Source organism: Trichosurus vulpecula, chromosome 4 (assembly GCF_011100635.1).
Source record: "Trichosurus vulpecula isolate mTriVul1 chromosome 4, mTriVul1.pri, whole genome shotgun sequence".
NCBI lineage: Eukaryota > Metazoa > Chordata > Mammalia > Diprotodontia > Phalangeridae > Trichosurus > Trichosurus vulpecula.
Window position 1 is genome coordinate 78,094,799 of NC_050576.1, and position 21,078 is coordinate 78,115,876.

Genomic DNA, 21,078 nt, shown 5'->3' on the forward strand with positions numbered 1-21,078 from the left:
ACTATAAAAGCTAGATTTGGTGAAGCCTTGTGGTTAAGGTTATGTTAAAGTCATCTATACTCTAGGCCTCCTGTACGTGGCAGTATTGTTATAATGGTGAATGTAAGGGGGAGGTGGTTGTGGTGGTGACAGTATGTTTCTCAGCCTGCTTGCTGTTCTTCCAGAGAGCATTCCAGGGTGTATTAATTATTACTCCCAGGAAGGCTCGTATGGATTAGACTCTTATGGGGAGCAGCATATTGTGGAAAATGGGGAGGTTGTGATGAAAATACACTCTGGCATATCCAATACTATCTGGCTGTCTTTCAAATTTTTCAAAATTTGTACATTGAAAGATTTTCCTTGAAAAAGGCAAGGGAAATTAAATTTGTGGGTATGACTCCCTGGGATGCATATAGCTACCCCAAAAGAAAAATTGAAATAAATTTTTGAATAAAAAGTGTCTAAATGCTATGTTGAAAGCATGGCTCCCCCCAAATGTTTTGTTAATCCTAAGAAATTTCAAAACTTTTTCTTTCTGGTATCAGAAGATTAAAATAATGTTGGAATAGAAGGTGTGTAAAAGAGAGAAGTAAGTTTCATTCTTGATAATTTATTCTTCTCCAAGGAGGAGAAAGAAAATTTACTTTGCATCAGAACTGAATGAGCTTAACACTTGATAGCTTTAATAAAGTATACAAGAGTGATTGGAGCTCATTATTTTAAATACGGTTTCATACTATCTTATGAGTGACTTCTGATACAAAGAATGTGAATTTAAGAATTGGAGGCAGCAAATGGGAGACATAAACAATTTGGGGGATCCACTAACAATCATGGGCATGACTCCTCATGCCCTATACAAAAAATCATAGCAGACAGCAACACCAGAGGTCTGTGTTAATCACACATGTGCTGCTGCTTAGGCCGTACTAAGCAATCACATGGGAGACTATTGTAAACTGATTTCTGGTGTCGCTGTTCCCCCTAGGTGGAGGAGAATGAGATTGAGTGCTGACTATAAGCCTGGCTGAGAAACATACTGGCATCGGTGTCATTAATGAAAGGGTGGATGTTGTGCCCCTGAGAGCCAGTGGCCTTTGACCCATGAAGCCGCTGTGCCTGAAGGTCAGTTCACAAGTGGTACAGGAAGGAGTCTAACATTGGTTTTAAAGCCTCATGAAACCTGTTTTATTCACAGCACAACGTCAAGGCTAGGTCCCACCTGAGTAGGAAAAGTGCCAGAAAAGTTTTCAGAGGGCAGCTTCTTTAAACCCTGGATTGATGCCCTGTAATTCCTTAGCAAGTTCAGATATAGTTTCTAGAAATTGGTTTTTATTTTTTATTCTCCAGGACACTAAATTAGTGGAATATTACTGGTGCTTTGTGTGCTATCAAGGGCTACTTCCAACTGCAGGCAGATCCCAGAATCGTGTCTCTCTTGGAGCCACTGATGTGCAGCCTCTGTGTGGGTGTGTGTGCGCGTGTGAGAGAGTAAGTGTTTTGTCTCTAAACAGGTCACTGCTACAGTCAATAGTAGGCTGTATCATACAGAGGAATCTTGTTGAAAGAACCACAGTCTACATTAGCAGAAGAATTGTCAGCCGGCTTTTATTCCTTAGTCCCAGGCCATGTGGAAAGCTCATTTTGCGCTGAAGCCATGCTGGCTGTTCACTCTTTTCTTTGGCATTGGAGTAAATAAACATAGAACCAAAACTCAGATTATTTCTTTTCAAGAACAATTGGCTCTTCATATAGACTACAATTGTCTCGTACTGTGTTGTATTATTTGAGGCTAATGCACATAATTTGTTCTAGGGTTGAACAGGAGTAAATTTGTTTACAGTGGGGTTTTGCCAAGATTTGCCTAAGCAGTTGGAAAGCCTGGCTGTTTGGGGAACCCTGGGTTCAGCCTTTTTTAGCAGTGGAATCACTAACCTTGTTTGTGTATGTGTTGTTACAGGAGCTTTATTGCAGAAATGACCATTTATGTCAAGCAGCTGGGCAGAAGTAAGTGCTTCTATTCCTCTGCTCTTTTACAGTGGTACTAACAATTCACAGTAGCTGGAATTCATATATTGCTTTAAGGTTTCCATACTGCTTGACATAGATTACTTCATTTGATACTTGCAAAAAATCCTGTGAGGGAGGTACTACAGGTGTTAACTATCCTTACTTTACAGATGAGGAAATCGAGGCTTGGAGGAGTTTAAAGACTTGCTTGTGGTCACAAAACTAGGCCATGTTAAGAAGGATTCAAATTCTGTTGATTTCAACTCCCGCACTCACACTGTTTTATCACGCTGCCTCATTAAAAGACATCATTGAACTTTGTTATCATCAACCAGTTACTTGGCTACTGTATATACTGTAGTAGTATATTTAATACAGAAATTCGGAGATATAGCATATATGTTGAAACAGCCATGAGTATATCATTGATGTGTATCAGTGCAAAGAGAGTTGACAATGTTTCAGATTTTCATATCTACTAATCTGCCAGCTTCAAAGGAAAAATCTGAGTGCATACTTATTTTTTTTACCCTTTCTAAGCACAAAGTCAGTCTTTTAATTGATTATTTAGACAGATTGAATACAGGAAAGAATTGATGAGATTACTATATATGGTGCAAAACATTTCCATAATAGCAAGTGAAAGGGGGCCTTAAGTGAAACAAAATCCAGTGTTGCTTATAATGGCATTAAAGAGAGATCTTTGGTCAACTAAGAGTTTCTATAATTTAAGAATTTTCTCTTTGTGGGCTGACCAAATAAGGAATCAAGTGACAGCACCTTGGTCAGCAAGGGCTTGGAGAGGCAACTACCTAGATTAAGTTTAGCTAACTACTGATGGACTACAGCTCACTTAGGCTGAGTGAAGAAAGAGCGGGTTGCCAGTACTGATGACAAATATTAAGAATGTTGGATAGAAACTGCTTTTAAAGACATAAGGGATCAGATTATACTAAATTGGCAAGGACTGAATTTGTGAAACAACTGGGCAAAAAGTAAAAGCTCTTAGAGATTATGGGTATAGGGCATTGATAGTAAATTATGTCTAGACTAGACTATTCTTGGGATTTGATAATCTTTCATTAAGAGTCCCGTTCCCTGTCTCCACCCAGTTTTGTCCATGTTACAATTATGCAGAAATTAGCTGTTTACATTTGTGATTGTTAGTGTTAATGCAGTGACTTTAAGGGGAAAAAACTGGTATTAAGACATTTTTTTCCCTTTAATTCTTTAGTTCAGGGCCTCTTAAACTTTTTCTACTTATGACTCCTTCAGTGCTTCTTAAGTTGACATGCTTCTTGGTGTTGGTGTCTTTCCCTCTTTGGATTTTTTCCTTTTTCTATTGAAAAATTACAGAATTTTCCTACTCATTAGGCATTTTAAACCTACCATGCCAGTCAGTTCCTCTTACACCTAATAGCTAATGATGTTCTTTCCCAAATCTGTAAGTAAAAGTACAAACAAAATACTTTTTGGATTATGTTTATTTCCCCAAATAAATTTTTATTTCAGCATGACAAAACACATGCTCATCAAGTTTTACAGGATTTGCTGAAACTTGGTGGGTAGTATCAATTCAGATGGAGTTGAATAAATTGGTTCTGTATATGGTCATAATTAAGGCACATGTGGTTCAAGGAAAAGTAAAACCACACTTTAGTCTCAAGACTCTGGCTTTGCCACTAAACCAACTAGGACCTTGAATGATGAGTGTTTAATCTCCCTAGGCCTTCCTTCATTTGTGGAATGAGGGGTTGAGCTGGGTTAACTCTTAAGTTTATTTCATTTTTTAAAATTTAGAATAAAGACTTGTCGATGATGGTGGACAAGAAATGACTGAGTTAGCAGTTCAGGGGAGAGTAAAGATAAGCAAGGTGTTGAGATCAGTTACTAGTGGGCCCAATATCATAAGTGCCTGCTCTGTGCCAACTTTGAGATGATCCATAATATTTCCAATTGTCTCTGCCTGTTGATGCTGCCATGACATAACTGAAGCTTCAGAGAAATGCCATAAATGTAAAGAAAGAATGAGAATTTAGACCTTTTGAACAAACACCAGGTAATTGGGGTAGTTTGAGAAAAGAAATTGCTAATGTGTTTATTGTATTTATGCTAAACATACAGATTGATCTCAGGGAATGCGTTAGCACATTTACTAGTTTTGTGACCACAGACAAATCATTTAACTTCTTTGAGCTTCAGTTTCACCTGTAATCTATATATACTTGTGCTCGCTACCCCGTAGGGTTATTAAGAACAAATTCTCTTGTAAATCTTAAAGCATTACATGAATGTGAGTTGTAAAAGAAAAAGAGTACTGAATTGGGAGTCAGGTGGTCTGCATTCTAGTTCTAATTCTAATAGTAGACTGTAGTATGACGGTGTAAGTCTTTTAATCTCTCCAAGACACTTCTCATCTCCCTTATCTGAGGGAGTTCGTGTGGTCTTGTGAGGCTTCTATCAAAACTGATTCTTTAAATCAAGAGCTTATATTATTTAAATTAGTTAAATGGAAGAATTTCCTGATAGAATAGAACATTGGAATGGCTTTTGAAGAATGTTATATACTCTTCTGACCTGAAAAAAAATAATAGATTAAGCAACAGCGTTCCTGCACTTGATTTGATACCTGTCACCATCTTGATTACTACAGTTAATTGAACTGATCTGGCCACTAAGTAGGTTATGTTTATGTTCCCTTTTTTAATGCTTTATGATGTTATAGTACTGATCTGAACTAGGGAAATGGCTTACTTTTATAAATCATATTTTATATCTCAGGTGGTATTATACTGTGGAGTTATCTGACAAGTTTTGGTAAACTAGTTAGAAAGGGGAATCCTTGTGCTCTATGCTTTTTTTTAATACTGTCTAAATGGTGCTCCTGAGATCCTAGTTACTTGTGAAGAAGCCTTCTGATCCAGGAACGTTATCTTTGTGGCTCTTATAAGCATACGGTTATGTTACAGGGATTTTTGCACGTGAACATGGTTCGAATAAAAAGCTGGCAGCACAGTCTTGTGCATTGTCCCTTGTCAGGCAGCTCTACCATCTTGGAGTGGTTGAAGCTTACTCTGGATTGACAAAGAAGAAGGAAGGAGAGACGGTGAGTACTGCAAGAGAGAGGATGGGGGTTTTCTATATATAGCTTTGTCCTGTCTGTTTCATTCATAATAAAAGCATCGTGATGCAAGAATGCAGTGCAGTTGGAATGTAATGCAGTGAGTTCAAATCCTGGCTCAGCTTGCTTACTAACTTTGTGACCTTAAGTAAGTCACTTAACATCCCCGGGCTTTACTTACCTCATCTATAAAACGAGGAAGTTGGAATATAAGACTACGGAAGGTCCCTTCCATCTCCACATATGTGATCTTTGACTTTAAGTTACTTGTGAGGGTCAGTTTTCCCCCTTCTTGGGGATTGGTACAGAACCAACGAGTAAGTTTTTGACTGAAAAAAAGAATATTCATTAGTGAACACTTTTTATACATAAGGGGTGGCTCTGAGCATAAGTATTTATTGAATACATTTTCTTAGCGAAGTACAATATAAATAGATCATAGAATATATTCTGTGAGCCTTGGTGTTCATGGTCACTATAATCCACTTTCACAGGTGGAACCTTACACGGTTAACCTATCTCAAGACTTAGAACATCAGCTGCAAAATGTCGTTCAGGAATTGTGCCTAGACATCCAGCCCCCAGTAAGTATGAGTTCTTTGTGTTTTACTTTATTGCATGACACTTCATCAGATGAACCACTATAAGCACAACATGATGATTTTTATTTCTGAACCCATAGCCTGATGATCCTAATTTTCCAGTTGTACTCAATATTGGCAAACTAGCCACCTTTGAACCAGCACAGCGACAGAACCAAGTTGGGGTTGTTCCCTGGTCGCCTCCTCAGTCTAACTGGAATCCATGGACTAGTAGCAACATTGATGAAGGCCCTTTGGCTTATGTGAGTACAGCATGATTTTAGAAAAGAAACTTTATTGAAAGCCATGTGTTGTGTGTATAAAACCCACTGGTGAAGTTAATTGCTATTTGTGACCAGTTTCTTCATTGTATTAATCAGGCCACTCCTGAGCAAATAAGCATGGACTTGAAGAATGAACTCATGTACCAGCTGGAACAAGATCATGATTTACAAGCAGTAAGTCTCCCAAGTGCATTTTGATAATGGGATTTGGGCTTTAGAATTTCCATAGACATACGGACAAAGTAGCATGCTTCGCTCTGTATCATAGAGCATCCTGGGAAGTTAGTGCATTCTAACTCTGGAATTCTTCCCTCTTCTGGGAATTCAAACAACAGGACCAGATGATAAGGTCTTTTCTTCAGCAATATAAAGAGAGCCTTTTATTAGTGAAACGACATGATATGTCATTGCATTGATTAAATGCTCTTACTTATTTTGGGTACCAGCCATTAAGAGAGGATGGGAATTGTACCAGTCCATGTGTTTGTTTAAAAACAAGGGTAAAAGATCATTCAGACCTACCTCCTCTGTTCACCTTTAGATCCTTCAGGAGAGAGAGATGCTGCCTGTTAAGAAGTTTGAGAATGAAATCTTGAGAGCAATCCATCAAAATTCAGTTGTCATTATTCGTGGTGCCACTGGATGTGGTAAAACTACCCAGGTTCCTCAGTATATTCTGGATGAATGTATTCAAAACAATCGTGCAGCTGAATGTAACATAGTAGTGACTCAGGTAAGGTAAGCCAAGTGATATGTCTGAGTATTAAAATCTAAATAGGTTTCAGGGCAGAGTCTCTCATGTTTGCTTATCTTTACATGTATGAGCACCTATGTGCAGAAATGGATGCACTTTCAGTATATGGGCCTTGGATCCTATCTGAACGTAGAAAATCCTTTTAGGATTAAAAACACACATCCGTCTGTTGGAACCAATCTACAACTAAGGACGAAGTAGATAATTCCTTTTTTTTTCCTCCATTGCATGCAAGCCTAAATGCTGAGTCTCTTGTAGTGTGGTTCATGGTCTTGTTAATTGCTTTCGTGTTCATATTACTGCTTACTCTTTCAGAGTATATTGTTAGATTTGATTGAATGTCCTATGAATTTTAAAAGTGTCATCTATTTAGGACATTGAATTAGTAACTGGGAGGACAGAGATAAATGACACGTCTTGCTCAAAGAATTTTTATATTCTAATGGTTAGCAAAGAAATACACAAGTAATTGATACAAGGGAGGTATAGATAAGTTCAAAGCCAGAGGGGAGAGATCCCCGGCCTATAAGAAATGGTGAGAGAATTATCACTTGGCTCAGGGTGAAATAGGAAATGCTTCATCAAGAAAGGCATTCTAAGTAGGCCCTTGAGGAACTCTGATTTTTTTCCAAGTAAAGAATATTCAATACATAAAGATAATTAAAGCAATAGTCCCTTTCCCCAAGTTTACATTATGTTTGGACAAAGAAAATTTAAACAAGAACATGAAATAAAATTTGGGGAGAAAGTGGTAACTAGGGGTCACTCATACCTTTTGGGCACTTCTAGTGATGAAGTAACCCATTCCAGTTTGGGACAATTCTGTCCTGACATTTAGTTGGAATTTGTATATTTCATCCACTAATTCTGCTTTTGATCCCTGGAGCTATAAAATAAATAGGTATTTGAGGATTGCACAAGAACACTACCCACCTCTTCTCCAGAACAAACATTACTAAGTTCTTTCATTCATTACTCACATGATGTGATATCCAGACACTTCACCATCCTGGTCACTCTAGGTCCAATTACCACTGTCTCTTCTAGTACGTTGCAACAAGAAATGATTCCTGATGTCATTTAAATTAGTGTAAGTACAGTGAGATTATTACTGTAGCATTAGTTTTTGGAAAATCCATATCATTATATTGACTCATTTAGTTGAAAGTCAAGTGAGACATGTAGGTCTTTAGGGAAAAATTTTTTTTTTGTTCTGAGTTTGACAAACACCAGTATGAACAATAAAAAGGATTTGTGTATTAAACCATAAATCTCTATTGCATGCAACTTTTTAAAAACAGCCTTAAAGCTAGCCCATCCCCTCTGAATTTGATCTCTTCTGAGCTTATTTTTAAATACTTCATTAAATACTTCATTGTTGTTTGTTTCTCCATTTTGGGGGCATTGTATCTGGACAACTTAACTAGGAAGATTTGATCTTTCTAAGTCAGGCACAATCAGAAATTCTACCAGAGAGAAGAATACTTTGTCATCCTGACTCCAGATATCTCAGAGAAATTATTTAAAAGATCAGTGTTCTTAGGCTGGAATTACCAGTATCAGAAAAAGTCCTGCCATCCTATCCTTCCTTAGTATGAGCGATAACTTTGGTTTGAGAGAGCCACATGTCCTATTTATGCTTTCCTAATTTATCTCAGACCACACTGGGACCACTCAAAAAGTCCATGAACCTCAGTTCTCAATTTGTGCATTTCATATTTGTTCCCTCATTTATGAATTTAATGGCGAAATGTCAGGGCATATCAAGGACTACATGTTTGGCATATTTACTGGGATTATTCATGCAAAAGAATCCTTTGTAACATGAAGCGTGGTGCTTTGATTAATGCTAGATAATTTTTGCATTAAAAAAATCTACATCAAAGAGGTTTTTCACTTGTCCTATGTCTCATTTTCCTTAATATATTGTGCAACAAATTTAAATAGTTCTGAAATAACAGTCGAAACAAAGTGATTAAATGAGTTAATTTTCGTTTTACTTTTTGTCTCTTCAGCCCAGGAGAATCAGTGCTGTTTCTGTGGCAGAACGAGTTTCTTATGAGAGAGGAGAAGAACCTGGGAAAAGTTGTGGCTATAGTGTACGATTTGAGTCTGTGCTTCCTCGGCCTCATGCCAGTATTATGTTCTGTACTGTAGGTCTGTAACAACTCTTTGGCTTTACCTTGTCGTTGTCTGATAGTTAAATTGTAGTGTGTGCCCAGGAGATAGAGATAACAATGTCATAGAATGGTAAAGTGGAGATGAAAGGGGCCTTAAAGGTCATCTGTCCCATCCCACCCTCACTTTTTTTGAGCCTGGATCTCTCAGGCTGCACATTAAGTATCCCTTCTCGAATCTTTGTCCTGTTCTATTTCTTATTGACTTGAGCCGCTTAACCTATGCTTGGGCAGCCTTCATCCCTCCCAGGGCTTACTGCATGGGTGCCAGAGTTGATGTGACTGTAACTGGTCATTTCCTAGCCCAAGTTCATCTGTATCGTCTGCACTCTCTGGTAGCAGGAATTACAGATGACTACCTATCTCATACTTGTTCCTTCACTTTACAGATGAGAAAGGTGAGGCTCAGAGGGGTAGTGCTGTTTGTCTAAGATCATAGGTGACAGCTGGGTTAAACCCAAGGTTTCAGACTCTCCAAAATCTTACCTTATCTTACAATATCAAAGGATCTTGGAAATAGTAGTTTTGGTATTCCTGGTATGGAATTCATCTGGGAATAGAGAATATATTATTTATTCAAGTAACTTGGTATCATTTTGAGCCAATCTTGGAATGTGCTGACTTGAGGTAATGAGTAAGTGGGGTCTTTGCAAAGCCTTTGCTGGATCACCACTTGTCAGGTATGTTGTAGAAGGCATCCTTTTTTAGCTTATGATGGCTAGCCTCTGGGTTGTTTTCCAGCTCTCATTCTGTTAAATGAGTTCTTTCCTAGTAGGATATATAATAAATCTATTGAAATTCTTTCTTAAATTAGAGAAAATAAAAATTGAAACTGACTAATTTGACGCATCCTGAGTACTCAGGCTTTTATTTCAGAATTTGAATTTTCCATTTTCCAGTCAGTTGAATTTCTGTGATTTGCCTAGTGTCACTCAGCTAGGCTGTGTCTTGGGGGCAGGGATTGAACATGGGATTGATCTACAGTTGGTGTGTTTTTAAACACCAGCCAGTGACATTTCATTTCAATTTATTCTGACTTTTTTATTTCAAGGTGTACTACTGAGGAAATTAGAAGCAGGCATTCGTGGAATCAGTCATGTAATTGTAGATGAAATCCATGAAAGAGACATTAATGTAAGTAACTTTGAGGCTTTTCCCTCATCCCCAACTTTATCAAAGAAAACAAGAGATGTTTTATTAAATGGAGGACCTATGGTGCATGTTGTCTTGTCTTTAAAGATTTCATCCCTAGTACGGGGTTGTCTGACTTATTGAACAAGACATCCAGTAATCTTTTAGCTTTTTACATTCCATAAAGGAATAGCACACAAACAAACAGGTTTAACAAAGGATTTTGATCATTGAAAGTATTTTATGGGTATTTTTAAAATTCTTCTAGACTTGGAAAAGCAATTTTGTATTACAAGTTCTACTGTTCATTTTCTACATATATGTAAATTATAAGGTATAACTATAAAGTAATGAGCTGATTTTTTTTTTTTAGACCTTTTGATGATGATGATTGCCTCTTTCAAAATAGTGTCCTTTGGAAACTACATAGTTGTTCTAATGGCATTATTAGAATTTTTTAGGCCTTTGTCTGCAAAGCCTGTGTTGCATTGTTCTAAAAAAATTTTATTTTTGTAACAAAAATTAATATTTTCTCCTTTCCTTCCTCACTAAAATTAGGGGGAAAAAGAAAAGCCATTGTAACAAATAGACATAGTCAGATTCCCAAACTGAACATGTCTTCATATGTCTCATTCTGTGAATTGAGCTTTTTATCTCTAAATAGTTCAGTAACAAATCATGTTTTGACAAATCTTGTGGATAGGTTTGATTTTGAGAGTGTCATAGTTAACTGTAATCATCAAGCAGATTACAACCATACACAGAGGATCCATGATTTTATCAGGTATTAGGAACTCTGGACATATTGCCATTCGTATCTGACTTAGTATAAAAATCCTAGTGATTCCTTGGAGGTGCAGAGAGGTTGAGTGAACTGCCTGGGGTCATCCAGCAATTATATGTCAGAAGAGGGATTTAAACCTAGATCTTTATGATTCTTAATCCCATCACACCATACACTATACCTTGCTACCTCTGTGGAAAATACCATATTTAGCAAACATTTTCACAAAATGTGACCAGGCTCAGAGCATAGTTATAGTGAAGAAGGCACAGGATCTCTCAACTATTGCATAAGTTTTTGCATAAGTGTAATTTGCATAAATTACACAGAAAAACCAATAGTGATGATGTTTTTTTCTCTTTTCCTTGGAGTTTTAAAACATCTCAAATTTAAGTTATCCCTGTCCACATAAAATATTTGGTGTAGTTTTTAATATAAATTTTCTTAATCATTTTTTTATGGAGACATGAAATAGTACATTCATTATAACATCCTATTCACTATACCACATTGCCACAGAATTGTCCAGCCTTGAAAATACTGTAGCCACAAGTGAAGTATGTTGCTACATTGCTTTGTTAGAAGTCATTGCTGCAAGACACCAAAAAATTGTTGTTGATTCATTTTTATGCTGTATACCTTTTTTTCAAGAAATAATAAATATATCCAGTGACAGGAATACTAGGAGATTTAAGTGAGAAAAGTAGCCTACCTAAATATGTTTTGGTATTAAAATTACTGATCTGTTCTTTTTCTCCCATCTATCTCCCCAATTTCTGCAGACTGACTTTCTTTTGGTGGTGTTAAGGGATGTAGTACAGGCTTATCCTGAAGTACGCATTGTCCTCATGTCTGCTACCATTGATACCAGCATGTTCTGTGAATATTTCTTCAATTGTCCTATCATCGAAGTCTTTGGAAGAACTTACCCAGTTCAAGGTCAGCTACTAAATTGAAAATACAATGGGGTGGGTGGTTGGGGTGTGTGTGTGTGTGTGTGTGTGTGTGTGTGTGTGTGTGTGTGTTGTAGTAGTAGTAGTAGTAGTAGTATTTTTTAAACAGTTATATAGTGATACCAGTAAGTTGCTGTTTTTCAGTCTTATCCAACTTTTTGTGACCCCCATTTAGAGATTTTTGGCAAACATACTGGAGTGCTTTGCCATTTCCTTCTCCAGCTCCTTTTACAGATGAGGAATTGAGGCAAATAGGGTTAAGTGACTTTTCCCAGATTCACACAGCCAGTAAGAGTCTGAAGTCAGATTTGAACTCGGGAAGGAGAAGTCTTCCTGACTCCAGGCCTGGCACTCTATCCACTGAGCCACCTAGCTGCCCTTACACTGATAAACATTCAAGATAAGTGTTAGAGGTTTTAAATTCAGTTTCTTCATCCATACAAAGAAGGGATTAGATTAATATTCTCAACAAATTCCTTGCGTCTTACAAAAACCAGAGCTGTCTATTTGTAGACCAACATTATCAACTACAAATTAGTGTCCAGCACAGATAAGTAGATGGGTAGGTAGGTGGCAAAGTAGATGAAGTGCCAGGCCTGGAGTCAGGAAGATTCCTCTTCTTGAGTTCAACTCTGGCCTAAGACACTTGTACTAGCTGTGTGACCCTGGGCAAGTTGCTTAACCCTGTTTGCCTCAGTTTCCTCATCTGTAAAATGAGCTGAAGAAGGAAATGGCAAACCACTCCAGTATCTTTGCCAAGGAAACCCCAAATGGAGTCACAAAGAGTCATGCACAACTGAACAACAAAATATGCAAGTAGAGGACATAGTAAAGGAATAAGGCAAAGTGGTAAAGTCTTAGGTACAAGTTTGTCTTTCGAACCAGTGCTTGGAAACAATCATGTAGTTCATGCAGTAGAGTTGATATTACACTGTTCATAACATTTCATTTTAAGGATTACAGACACATTTTCTCACCCCAACCTTGTGAGATAGTGTAATGAAGGACTCTTGAGTATTTCTGTCTCTGTTCAGAGGCATAGCTGAAAAACCTGTGGTCATGTAGGGGTTAGAGCTGGGGTTTTTGACCCAAGTCTTCTAGATACACAATCAAGCATTCTTTCTACTACACTATCTAGGAGACAGTGAGTAGTGAATATGTGAAATAATGAAATCTTTAACTACAGCGATTTTAAAAGATAACAGTTAATCTGAGAAACCAAAGGTTAAAAGTTACAAAGAAGAGTATATTGGTTAGCGTTGTAGGCATATGGGAATTTCAGGTCCAGCTTGTTGAGAAATTCTAGGTTGCATTTGCTGTAAGTCACAGAGATAACCTCTGAACAAAGGTCTTTTTGAAAATCTTGTGTTTTTAATATCACCTTCGTTTCCCAATACACACCTCCTCTCAGAACCATTGATTTTTATACAAAGAATGAAAAAAGAAGAGAATGCTTTTGGTTAACAAACTTTTATTAAGTGCTTACTATGTGCCAGGCGTTGTGCTAAGTGCTGGGAATATGTAGAAAGGTTTTTTCAGAAAGCCTAGCCCCAGCTTTCAAAGAGCTCACAGGCTATGGGAGAGACAACTCTGTAAAACAAGATAATTCTTGTGCCATCCCTCTTAATTATTTCCTATTTAATATAGTTTATACGTATTTGTTTGTTTCTTCTATTAGATTGTGTTCCTTGAGGGCAAGGATTGTCTCTTAACTTTTTTTGTATCCTTATCCTTTAGCATAGTGCCTGGCACATAGCAGGCCCTTAAAAAATATTTATTGTCTGCTAAGAAGATATATATGGGATATTGATCATGATAAACAGAGAATGGCCCTAGCATTATAAGTGGCATTACAGGCCTCATAGAAGATGGAATTTTAGGAAGCTAGAGGGCAGGAGATCTGAGAGGATTCTGGAGATAGGAAATAGCCAGTGAAAATGAAGTTAAGAAGATAATGTCTTCTTGTGAGCCACAACATGGAAGCCTGTGTCATAGTGTAGTTGGAGGAAACGGTGTAAGAAAAGACAGACCAGTCAGAAGGCTGTTTTCAATAGTCTAGGCATGAGGTGATGGAGACCTGCACCATGGTCAGAGGAGATAAAAGGGGCTTGTATGAGCTGGTAAATGCTTAACAGTCAGCCCTCCAGGGGGAAATGTGTACAACACACTTTAAAGTTTAATTTGTATCACTATCGTAAGACTAGACAGTCAACAGAATAATAAATCTAGCCCTGATTTTAAGCATTTGCTGATTCCCAAGGTATAAATGCTCTCACAGAAAATTTAAAATGAGTTCTTGGAGCTGACTCCATCTAGAAGATTCTTGTGGATGAGAGATGTTAGGAAGTTGAAGGTAAAATTAACAGGACTTGGTAACAGAGTGGGTCCAGAAGAGGAATGAGAGAGAGAGTGAGGCTTTGAGAATGACATCCCTAGGTTGTGAGCCTGGGCTTTCCACAAAGGTAGTACATTCAGGAAAGGGGAAGGGCTGTGGGAAAAGACAGTTCAGTTTTGGGCATGTTGAGTCTGACATCCAGTATGAACTGTCCAATAAATGCAAGACTGGAAGTTAGAAGACAGTTTAGGGCTGGATGAGTGTATTTGGGAGTCGTTCATCAATACCAGATTCTGAGAGTTCTCCCTGCAACTAGGAAAGTCTAGGAATATTTTGACCAACTGAGATGATAAGGATTGCTGTTCAGAACTGTTGCCCGCAAGAAAACCTGGCAAAGGCAACTCATAAATAAATAACTGAAGAGGATTTCTTGAGTAAACAATTTGATCTCTCTTGAGGGTGTCCCAATGAATGAAAGGCATAGGTGTTAGATGAAAAACATTGCAGGTGGGGGTTGGGTGTTACAGACCTTTCTGCTTAATTCAATACGGTATCCCAAAAGTCTTATTGAAGTTCTAAGCTTTAACAGCTTAGAATTGCATTAAGATTTATCTTTATTTACTTAGAATCATCACTAGAGTCAAATAAAACATATGTTGCTGCCCAGGAAGATGCAAACTGAGAAGTAATCATTAAGTTGTCTCATATCGAACTAATTTATTGGACTTAGGAACAGAAGTAAGATTGCAGGACATTGAAGATGACAGATTGCTTCAGACCAGTTTCATTTTGAAAAGTGATTGGTCATTTTACATTATAAATGTTTGTTCCTTCAGAGTATTTTTTGGAAGACTGTATTCAGATGACCCAGTTCATTCCTCCACCAAAGGACAAGAAGAAAAAGGACAAAGATGATGATGGTGGTGATGATGATGATGTAAGTGGATTTTGTGTTGCTTTTTAGACTTTATACGTACACAATATTTTTTTCAGTTAAAATTTTCCCTCCAAAAATAATAAAAACCTGTGTAACAAATAAGCAATTAAACAAAGGAATTTTTTTGTCTGTTAGAATCTCAGCATCTTTCAGAGTTGTTTTCCTGGTTCTTCTATTCATTTATCCCATCAGTTCATACAAGTTGTAAGGTTCTCTGAAACTCCCTTCAGTATTTATATACCACACTTTTTTCCAGTCATTTCCCAATTCATGGGGCACTCCCTTAGTTTGTAGTTTGATACCACCACAAAAAGAGCTACCATATCAAACTGGCCTACTCACTGTTCCCTATACACAGCATAGCAGTTCTTTCCCATGAGCCTTTACAAGTCTTTCCACCATGACAAGAATGGTCTTCATCTTCACCTCAACTTCTCAGAACCAGAGTCTGTGTTCACTCACCTCAAGGGCCATCTCCTTCAAGGAACCTTTTCCAGATCATTCAGATTATTAGTGCTCTCCCTCCCAATTACATTGGATATGTGCTGTGTTTGTTTATGTGTCGTGTTGCATCCCTAATTAGAATGTAAGCACCTTGAGGGCAGGAACTGTCCTCTCACTTTTATATTTATATTTCCTGTACCAGGCATGGCAGCTTATTAAAAGCCTATTGATTCATTAAAAAACAAAAGCTACCATAAATGTTTTCACACGTAAAAGTTAGGATGCAGAGATAATTGAACTCATGGCATCTGAAATCACCAAGGGAAATAGTATAGAGAAAAAAGTAGGATTAGGACCGGGGACTTGGGGTACACCTGCACCTAGTAGTCGTGCATGATCTAGATGAATATCCATCATAGGAAATGGAGAAGGAATGGTCAGACAGGTAGGAAGCAAACCAAGGGGGAGCAGTTTCAGGAAAACCTGAAGAGAAGAGAATAATTGACAGTGTCAAAGGATGCAGACAAGTCAAATAAGATGAGAATTGAGAAGAAGTCATTAATTTTATTTAATAAGGGGTAACTTCAGAGAAACAGGTTTTAAGTGAATGATGATGAAGTCTGCAGCTGGACTACAAACACTTAGAGGAAAATACTAATTGTAGACAAAAAGGAAAGGATGTAGGACAATAGCTGAAAAATTTTACAGAACAAAATCCTTTGTTGAGGGGATTTGTTCTGTGAAGTTTGGATTCAGCCAAAGGGCTGCACTAGAGGCCCACATGTGACCTCAAGGCTATAAGGTTCCCCACCCCTGGTTTAAATCATCATAGTCCATAGTTTGAAAGGTAGCAAAGAACAGAAATGAGTGTCTTAAATTGAAGGGAAAAAAGTAATGGCTGTAGTCAGATGAGCGTAATTTACTGGTCAGATTATGTTGCCCCATTATTTTGATAGCTGCCAGATCTAGAAAGAGGACAGTGCTATATTAGTTATGATTTTGGGGAAAAAATTTTTCTTTCAGGCAAACTGTAACCTAATCTGCAGTGATGAATATGGTCCAGAAACAAAGCGTTGCATGGCTCAAATGAATGAGAAGGAAACTCCATTTGAACTTATTGAGGCACTTCTGAAGTACATTGAGACACTTAATGTTCCTGGAGCAGTGCTGGTTTTCCTTCCTGGCTGGAACTTGATATATACTATGCAGAAGCATTTAGAAATGAATGCCCATTTTGGTATGGCTGTCTTAATTTTTCACTTGTCTCACAGTAGCAAAGTATATGTGTGCTTGTGTTCCAGAGAGTGGAGAAAGGCATTGGGAACTGAATGTGGAAAAGACAGAGTTGGAATTGTAGACTGATGTTCAGTGTGTGTGAAAATGCAGGTAGTAGGAGAGGAAATTTAAATCAAATTCTTGGTTTCAATGCAGGATCTCCTATTTATGTTTTAGGAAGCCACCGGTATCGGATTCTGCCCCTGCATTCTCAGATTCCTAGAGAAGAACAGCGAAAAGTGTTTGATCCGGTACCAACTGGAGTAACCAAGGTAGAAATCAAGTAACAAAACTGACCACATCCAGTGGCCGGTATTCATGTACTGATATAATATACTCTACAATTATATGCTTGATTTTCAATCCAAGACCGTTGGAAGTTCTTGAGTATAGAGACCGCCCCAGCGCAGCGCCTTGTCCACTGTATGGAGCTAAGCATTGCAGTTTGGTTGTTAGTTTTTGGTTTTAAGAGAGAGCAGTCTGCTTGTAGGCATAAGTCTGCATATTCCCATAAAGTATGTAGGTAATTTTTTTAAATCACATTCTTTAAAATTGACTTTCTCCTCTCAATAGAGTTGTACTTTGATCTCTAGTCAGTTGACACGTGCTGGGAGTTTTGCCTCTATAGTATTCTTCCATCTGTTTCTTTACATATTGACCACCACCACCCTCCTTCAGACTCTCCTTTTATAAACTTTTGTTATGGTCCCCTTTCAGCTTTCTCCACTAATCCATTCTTTATGTAGCCATCAAAATAGTCTTATTAAGCAATATTACATAGCAACAAAATTCAGGGATACATAATGTGATAAAAAAAAATAATACTAATGCTTAATACAAATACTTATTGAACACTTAACTGTGTTCCGCACTTTGCTAGATGCTTGGGATAAAGAGACAAAAATGAACTAGGTCCCTGCCCTTAATGAGCTTATAATGTCTTACTGGAGGAAAATATCATATATGTAGACGTACACACACAACTCTTTCTCTAAATAAACACACACACATTTTGAATAGATACAAAAAGCAGGTCTGACATTGTTTTTTCCTTTGATCAAAAACCTTTGGTGGTTATAACTAATAATTAGAGGATGATATAAAAAGTCTTATGCCTAAATTCTAAGATCTTCCACTACAATGGTCCAACTACCTTTGCAGCCCAGGCTTCATGTTAATTTTCTATATTAACCCAGAATTGTGAGGCAACACTTGTCAGGCAGAGGTGTGTGGTATATCAAGTGATGAAATGAGGAAATTACTGGGCTTGTAGTTAGGAAGATGTGAGTTCAAATTCAGCCTCAGTCAGTTGCTAGCTGCTTAACCTTAGGTAAGTAACTTAACCTCTCTCTGTCTCAGTTCCTGTATCTGTAAAATGGGGATTATAATAACACCTGCCTCCCAAGTCTGGTTGCGAGGATAAAATGGGGTGTTTTAAAGCATTATATGAATGTTAGCTATTATCAACCTGTATTACTAATTGTTTCCCAAATTCAAATTTTCAGCTTTCATGTTTTTTTAAAGGCTTTCCTCTATGCCTGGCATGTGCTGCTCATCTTTTTTAGAATTCTTTTCCTTTGAGGCTCAGATCAGATGGTATTTTTTTTCTTCAGAGCTTTCCCTCATCTCCCACAACGGAGTGTCCTAGAGTACTTTGGATTTATTTTCCCCATCACACTGAAACTTGTTTTATATTTCATTATTTGCTATTTACTCTGATAAAACATAGCTTCTTTTCAAGTTTTGAAAATAATAATATTCATACCCAAGCACCTAACAAAATAATACGCTCTTGGTAGGTTCTTAATGTTTGTTGAGTCAGAAATCCATTTAACTCTTCCTTCACAGGTTATTTTGTCCACAAATATTGCTGAGACCAGCATTACCATTAACGATGTCGTCTATGTTGTTGACTCCTGCAAGTGAGTTCCTAATGTACTGCTTTTGTCCTGAAAACAATAAATTATGTGTCTAGAACACAGATCAACAATCTTCAATTTATAGTTTTCTCATACTGTTCTTAGCTGTATCGCTACTGTAGAATCCTAAGCCTTTGACAGACAGATTTCCCATCATGATTCCTAATTTGTCTTTGAGCAGCGTGTTGTAGTGGATATGGGCTTTAGCCTATGGATCTGTAGGAAATGGGGCTTGGTCTTAAAGGGTACTTGGGAAATAATGGACTAATTTCTAATTCCTTCTTGGATTAGTTAAGGAATCATTAAGTAATGGCATCCCACATAGTTGTAGTTATTTGGACGTCACCTCAAGTGACTTGATCACAAATAAATCGTGTGCAATGTTCTGAAAACGAGACTTTCCAGCTCCCTGTTATTTCTCATTTTTAGGCAGAAAGTGAAACTGTTCACTGCGCACAACAATATGACCAACTACGCCACAGTGTGGGCGTCCAGAACAAATCTAGAACAGCGGAAAGGACGAGCTGGTCGTGTGCGGCCTGGCTTCTGTTTTCATCTCTGCAGCAGAGCTCGCTATGACAGGTGACACCATACATTGTGTATATAGAGGAGGATTCCAATTTGTTTGAATATCTGAAAAGTTAATATTTCTGTGGGATGCTAAAAGTACTTCATTAAAAAAGTGTTGTACATCTGACATTTAATGATAATAAGTGAGACAACTGAAAAGTATCCTTCACAAGAAAGCTCAAATGAGTGTGTGAAAGTACATTGTAAACTAAACTGCACGAATTGGAGATTTTTTTAGAAGTAGGGATCCACGTGAGGTCTATGGTGGCAGCTACTGGTTTAAAAGGGTATTTTATTATTTCGAAATTAATTGATAGCTTATTTTTATACCACCTACATTTCCAAGTATAACATTCTAACCAAGCTTTCCAGTGCTATTTCTTATGATAAAGAATCAAAAAAGAAATGGTTTAGCAACTGTAACTTATATGTCAACCAATTTCTACTTTTTATGTAGTTACACATCCATAGTCTCCCACAAAGAAGAGGAAGTACATTCTGATAACTCTTGGGATCAGGCTTCATTAAAATTGGCAGCACCTCATTTTCTTGTTAAAAATAAACATTGATGGCTTTGTTTTTGTCACCTACGTTTCCTACTGTAATTTTTTTTCTCTTCCCCTTTTCCAAAAGATAACATGTTGTGATAAAGATTTTTTTAAAAAGAAACAATTCAGCAAAACTTTAAAAATCTGATGTAATATGGAATGTTTTACACCCATGGATCTCCATCTCTGCAAAGGAGCTGGAGAGGTCTCTACTGTTTCTTTAGGCACAAGCTTAGTTTTAGTTTGTATCATTCAATTAATACTTAGTAATACTTAACATTTATATGGTGCTTACTATGTGCCAGGCACTGTGTTTTAAAGCACCTTACAGGTATTATTTCCTTAGCTACTCAAATTTCTTCCTTGGGAGGTAGGTGCTTTTATCCCCAAATAAGGAAACTGAGACAAACGTATTAAGTGATTTGCCCTACTAGTAGTGTCTGAGCCTGGATTTGAACTCAGGTCTTCCTGACTCCAGGCCCTGCATTCTGTCCATTGTGCTACTTTTCTGCAATTCTGATTGTTTTGTTGTCATACTTTTCACTTAAATTATAGGTATTAGGTATATTATTTTCCTACTTCTTGCTTTACTTTGCATTAACTTATTTTCATCGTTTATCATTTCTTAAAGCATTATAATATTTTATTATATTTGTCTACCACTTTATTTAGACATTTCCTAATTAGTGGACATCTTTTTTTTTTAGTTCTGTGTTACAGTGAAAAGAGCTATCAATTTTTTTTTTTTTTAACATATGGGGCCTTTTTCTTTTTTTTTAATCTTCTTGGGGTATGGTCCTAGTAGCACTACCACTGGGTTAAGGGTACTCAGTTTAGTGACTTTGGGGAATATAACTCTAAATTGCAGTGCTGCTTTTCCAGGGAAATTCTGGCTACCTGTCAGTTGAAAATTCTCTCTTCAGATATTTGAACATTAGATATGAGGTGGACTTGCTGTATTTGACCTGGAAAAAAAAGGGAACTTGTTTTCTTACTCCTTGTTTTGGAATGACAGTGACCTTAGCTTTGTTTCCAGTTGCTATCATAGTTTACTTACAATGTCAGGAATTCTTTAGCAGTTTTGAAAATCACCTTTCCAGCCATTTTTTTAAGAGTCTCTTTCTAATACTTTAAGTCTGTGGTATCAGAAACTAGAGATGTCAGTATAGTTCAGAAAGTCTGCTATTTACGTTTCCAGAACCCCGTGATATTTCAGCTAGCAGAGCTTGAAAATAGCTCTCACTGCTTCAGCACCTCTTAATCTGTAGCTTTC

At 37.4% G+C, this 21,078-nt stretch overlaps 1 protein-coding gene across 3 annotated transcripts in view; it reads left to right on the forward strand.

Moving 5' to 3' along the window:
* Nucleotides 1-21,078, forward strand: part of DHX9 (DExH-box helicase 9) — a 37,320-nt gene that overhangs the window by 8,106 nt on the left and 8,136 nt on the right. For 2 of the 3 annotated variants that reach the window (XM_036754404.1, XM_036754403.1), the window contains exons 7-20: nt 1,943-1,989; nt 4,962-5,098; nt 5,608-5,697; nt 5,796-5,957; nt 6,075-6,152; nt 6,520-6,711; nt 8,748-8,889; nt 9,961-10,043; nt 11,607-11,763; nt 14,949-15,049; nt 16,517-16,730; nt 16,946-17,040; nt 18,617-18,690; nt 19,117-19,269. In XM_036754404.1, coding sequence (XP_036610299.1) covers nt 1,943-1,989; nt 4,962-5,098; nt 5,608-5,697; nt 5,796-5,957; nt 6,075-6,152; nt 6,520-6,711; nt 8,748-8,889; nt 9,961-10,043; nt 11,607-11,763; nt 14,949-15,049; nt 16,517-16,730; nt 16,946-17,040; nt 18,617-18,690; nt 19,117-19,269 — 1,725 coding nt within the window. Of the gene's footprint in view, nt 1-1,015; nt 1,108-1,942; nt 1,990-4,961; nt 5,099-5,607; nt 5,698-5,795; nt 5,958-6,074; nt 6,153-6,519; nt 6,712-8,747; nt 8,890-9,960; nt 10,044-11,606; nt 11,764-14,948; nt 15,050-16,516; nt 16,731-16,945; nt 17,041-18,616; nt 18,691-19,116; nt 19,270-21,078 lie in introns of those variants that run through there. The other variant, XM_036754405.1, reaches the window with a different exon arrangement.